General features: G+C 52.1%; 1 protein-coding gene across 1 annotated transcript; it reads left to right on the top strand.

Annotated features, from left to right (window-relative positions):
* The first annotated feature begins 603 nt into the window (after positions 1 to 603).
* Positions 604 to 2,837, top strand: LOC125482605 (U1 small nuclear ribonucleoprotein 70 kDa-like). Its single transcript, XM_048594706.1, has 2 exons — positions 604 to 667; positions 2,143 to 2,837. The coding sequence occupies exon 2, from the start codon at positions 2,165 to 2,167 to the stop codon at positions 2,519 to 2,521; it is 357 nt and encodes a 118-aa protein (XP_048450663.1). The 5' UTR covers positions 604 to 667; positions 2,143 to 2,164; the 3' UTR covers positions 2,522 to 2,837.
* Positions 2,838 to 5,295: the final 2,458 nt, after the last annotated feature.

The raw sequence follows: 5,295 nt of genomic DNA on the forward strand, positions 1-5,295 counted from the left end.
CAATTTAGCACGGCCAATCCACCCTAACCTGCACATCCCTGGGCACTACAGGACAACTTAGCACGGCCAATCCACCCTAACCTGCACATCCCTGGGCACTACGGGACGATTTAGCACGGCTAATCCACCCTAACCTGCGTATCTTTGGACTGTGGGAGGAAACCCACGCAGACACGGGGATAATGTGCAAACTCCACACAGACAGTTGCTCCTAGGCTGGGATTGAACCCAGGTCCCTGGCACCATGAGGCAGTGGCACTAACCACTGAGACACCCTTACCACAGAGGGCTGGCAAGGCTGGGTCATTGATTATATTCAAGGCTGAGAGATTTTTAATCAGGAAGGGATTTGACAGGTTATTTGGGCAGGGGCGGGGTGGAGAAGGGAGGGGGAAGGTAAGAGATAGGCTGAATGGCCTGGTCCTCTGTTCTCAGGGTGGACTTTGCAGCCCCTGTGCCAGGGTGAGAGTTCACGTGGGGGGAGGGGTGCAGGGCGGTGGTAGCGTGGTGTGGTGATGCTGAGACGCTGGCCATGATGGGAGCGATAACTTTGAACACAGATGTGTTGGTGTATTGGGGGAATAAGCCTCTGCTCTGGTTTTGTTTCCGATGGCAGACTGACAGATGAAGAATTGGTACGGGCGTGTGGGGGCCGAACTGGGCACAAGTGAGTACACGTCAGCCTCCCCTCCCCTCCCTGCCTTTCAGCTTTTTCTGGTTTCCCTCTGAATGCTGGGGGCTGGAATTTGTCATACAGCATGGAAACAGACCCTTTGGTCCAACTTGTCCATGCTGTTTAAGTTTCCCAAACTGAACTGGTCCCATTTGCCAGCATTTCCTATCCCTGTCCCCATCCAGATGCCTTTTAAATGTTGTAATTGTACCAACATCCACCACTTCCTCTGGCAGCTCGTTCCATACACGCACCACCCCCTGCATGAAAAGTTGCCCCTTAAGTCCCTTTTAAATCTCTCCCCTCCCACCTTAAACCTATTCTCCTCTAGTTTTGGACTTGCCTACCCTGGGGAAAAAGACCTTTGCATATTCTCCTTATCCATGCCCCTCATGATTTTATAAACGTCTTTCAGATCACCCCTCAGCCTCCTACGCTCCAGTGAAAAAAAAAGTCCCAGCCTCTCCTTATAACTCAAACCCTCCAGCCGCGATAACATCATGATGATCTTTTCTGCACGCTTTTCAGTTTAATAACATCCGATAGCAGGGCGACCAGAATTGTACACAGTACTCCAAAAGTGGCCTCACCAATGTCCTGTACAACATGAAGTCCCGATTCCTGTACTCACTGCTCTGACTGATGTAGGTAAGTGTGCCAAATGCCTCCTTCCCCACCCTGTCTACCTGTGACGCCACTTTCAAGGAACTACGTACCTGCACCCCTAGGTCTCCCTGTTTGACAACACTCCCCAGAGCCTTACCATTAGTTGTACAAATCCTGCTCTGGTTTGCGCTACCAAAATGCAGTTTATCTAGGTTAAAATCAATCTGCCACTCCTCAGCCCATCTGTGATCAAGGTCCCATTATACTCTGAGGTAACCTTCTTCGCTATACACTATACCTCCAATTTTGGTGTCATTACGAACCCATACCTCTTATGTTCACATCCAAATAAATGACAAAGAGCAGGGGACCCAGAACCGATCCTTGTTGCACGCTGCTGGGTCACAGGCCTCCCGAGCGTCCCTGTACAGCCTCAACATGACTACTCAACTACTGTACTCAGCGTTAAGAGCGATGAAGGCAAGCGGGTGAAACATCAGGTTGTGGACTTGCTTGCAAACGTTTCGACACGCTGCTAAGTAACATCCAGTTTCACCAGAGGCGCACTGATGATGTTACCCCAGCGAAGCGTTTGCAACCAAACCCACTGGCCCGGCAAGCAAGCCTACAACCTCATCCACCACCCAAGCTCCACATTCTTCTCAAACTTTAAACCTATCCACCCGCAACTCCTTGGTCAAAGAATGAGTCTGCACCCCTAGGTCTCTCTGTTCAACGACGCTCCCCAGGGCCCTACCATTAATTGTACAAGTCCCGCCCTGGTTTGCCTGGCCAAAACGCAACACCTCGCATTTGCCTGTCCTGAGCCTCCATCTCTTTCTCTCTCTCTCTGTCTCCCGCAGAGGTGCCCGTCACGGCGTTACCATGAGTGCCAAACTCGTCCGGTTGGCAGAGCAGGAGCGCCAGTTCCTGGCAGGGTGCAGTCAGAGGCAGCGGGAGGAGGTGCCCCCGAGGGGGGAGGGCGCGGGGGGCGGCACGGTGAAGCAGAAGAAGAGGAAGAGGAGGGAGCGTGAGCTGGAGCACCGGCCGGCAGCGGTGGGGACAGGAGGAGGCCAGAGTGATGGGGGTGCCCCTGCCGAGGGGGCACCGGGAGGCACAGCAGAGCCGTCAGGTCCTACCGGGGTGGACGGAGACAGTGGCCATGCACGGACGAGGAGGAGGAGGAGGAGGAGGAGGAAGAAGAGGAGGAGGGGCGGAGGAGAGCAGTCGCCTCTCGGCTGATGGCTGCTCTCGGCTCTGGGACCTGACGCATTTCCCCCCACCCCACCTGCCGGCTACACAGGAATGGGTGTCCCCGGGCAGACAGCACCCCTCCTCGTGGATGTGACACTCGCTCTGAGCTCAAACTGTGAGCAGTCTCCCACCTGAGGCGCGAGAAAGAAGGGAACCGCTGAGAATACACTGGCGTAGTGACACAGTGCATTCCTCTAGCGCCTGTCCACCGGCTGAGAGCCTCCTGAAAGTCCTTCCACACTGATAAAGTACCTTTTTTTTCTTAAAAAAAATAAACAAACAATCTCTTGTTTTTGTTTGGAAAGTGACTGCGTGGGATTCTGCAAACAGCAATCCCGGGGATGTGACAGGATACTGGGAATGTCACCGGGGCCGGTAAGAGGGCCAGGCTCTACGGCCCCTGGTGTGGAATTTAAGCTCAATGAATCAAATCCGGAATCGGGAGCTAGTCTCGGGGATGGTGACTGTGACGACAGTCACAGTTGCAGTTTAAAAGCCCCCATTCTGGCAGGGCAGGGCGGGGCGGGGGGAGGAAATCTACCGTCCTTACCCCGCTCTGGACCCCACACGGTTGGCTCTTAACCAACCTCGGAAGCCACTGGGTTCAAGGGCAGTGAGGAATGGGTGACAAATACCAGCCTTACTAATGGTGCCCACGCCTTGCAGGATATGTTAATTATCACGCTAAATCGAAAGGAAGTCACATAAAGGTTCCAACTGAAGGCCTGCACTTCTAACTCAGCAGCTAAGCTCCTGTTCAGCGCTGAATCCTGGAACAAAGGCTTGGGTCGAGCAGGGCTCTTGCTGGTGGCTCAGGTCCAATATTTATCTCTCCATCAGGGATAGTCAGAACTGCCGCTGCTGGAGTCAGAGGTAACACAGTGTAGAGCTCGATGAACACAGCAGGCCAGGCAGCATCAGAGGAGCAGGGAGAGGAGCAGGGAAAGGACCCGTTTTCTGAAGAAGGGTCCCAACCTGAAACGTCAACTTTCCTGCTCCTCTGATGTTGCCTGGGCTGCTGTGTTCCTCCAGCTCCACTCTATCTCTCCATTGCTGTGTGGGTGGTGGGGGTTCTGGAGTCATGTGGAGGCCCAGTACACATAAGGGCAGCAGCTTTCCTTTTCCCCCATTACTGACCTCAATGAAGTTTAATTCACAAATAATTGACAGCTGTCATGGTCACCACCGCCAAGACTAGCTCCAGATTTGATTCATTGAATTTGAATTCCAGCAGGGGGCAGTGGTGGGGTTGGAACCTGTGACATTCCCCCCCCCCCCCATCCCTGAACGTTAGCCTCTGGATTACAAACCCAGTGCTATCCCACTGTCACTTTGCTATTGCAACAAAGGAGGAGGTCAATATGTCTTTATATACACACGCGCGCGCACACGCACGTTTCTCACAGTGCAGGTCGCTCTGTGGTTAGCACTGCTGCCTCACAGCGCCAGGGACCTGGGTTCAATTCCACCCTCGGGCGACTGTGTGTGTGGAGTTTGCACGTTCTCCCCGTGTCTGCGTAGGTTTCCTCCCACAGTCCAAAGATGTGCAGGTTAGGGTGGATTGGCCGTGCTAAATTGTTCCGTAGTGCCCAGGGATGTGCGGGTTAGGGTGGATTGGCCGTGCTAAATTGTCCCGTAGTGCCCAGGGATGTGCAGGTTAGGGTGGATTGGCCATGCTAAATTGCCCCGTAGTGCCCAGGGATGTGTACATTCGGTGGGTTTGGGGGGGAATGAGTCTGGGTGGGATGCTCTGAGGATTAGTGTGGACTTGTTGGGCCTATGGCCTGTTTCCATATTTAGGATTCTATAAAAAAAAATTAAAGCGGTTGTAATAAAAGCTGGGAAATTGGTTGTGGAGTGTTGCTAATGAGAAGGAATAAGCACAAAGCACATTGTTGATGCTTTTGAGCTTAGCAGGACATCCACCTTATGCAAACTCGGGGTGGAGAAAGGAAGGGGCAGGAGCTGGACGTTAAATTGATTTCAGGTAACATTATAGTTTGACCACTCTCAGATCTCAAAATACCACTTGCTGCTGCCCCCAAGTGGCACATTGTTTAAAGAAAAAAAAATTGGATGGTTTTAGATTGAGAAAAAGATTCCTATCGAGTGAGGACGCCTCACATAAGGGCACAGTGTATGAGAGCGAGATAATTAGGGGTGGGGATGAATCTCAAGGGAAGTCTTGTTACACTGTCGGAGGGTCAGCACTGAGGGAGCGGGCACTGAGGATCAGTGCTGAGGGAGTGCAACACTGTTGGAGGGTTGGCATCAAGGGAATAGTCCCATTGAGAGATTTGATGGCCAAGAAAGGTGATTTGATAATGCAGTCAAACAGGTTGAGTGCAATTTATAAATTCCTTCCAACGCACACCAAGGGCAGGTAGTAAGAGGGAGAATGGGTTTGCTGCTCAGCTCGAAGGTAAGTCAAAGCCCTGACCTCAGTATCCGGAGCTCCAGTGTGTTAAGATGCATGTTGCTTCAGGAACATCACCCCTGTCTACATCAGTGGAGCTGAGGTAGACATGGTCGAGAGCGTCAAATTCCTAGGTTTGATGAACACCAATCTGTCTCAATCCACCCATGTTGCTGCAATGGTAAACACAGCACAACAATGCCTCAATTTTGAGGCAGCTAAGGAAATTTAGCATGTCCATAAAGACACTTACTGATTTTTGTAGATACACTGCAGAAAGCATTCTGTCAGGATTCATCATTGCTTGGTGCGGCAACTGCTCTGTCCAGCACTGTGGGAAACTACA

This window comes from Rhincodon typus, unplaced genomic scaffold, assembly GCF_021869965.1.
Source record: "Rhincodon typus isolate 14 unplaced genomic scaffold, sRhiTyp1.1 hic_rhity00013309, whole genome shotgun sequence".
Classification (NCBI taxonomy): Eukaryota; Metazoa; Chordata; class Chondrichthyes; order Orectolobiformes; family Rhincodontidae; genus Rhincodon; species Rhincodon typus.

Bases quoted from the DNA above. Each gene is read 5' to 3' on its own strand.
- LOC125482605 (XM_048594706.1), top strand. From the start codon at position 2,165: ATGAGTGCCAAACTCGTCCGGTTGGCAGAGCAGGAGCGCCAGTTCCTG.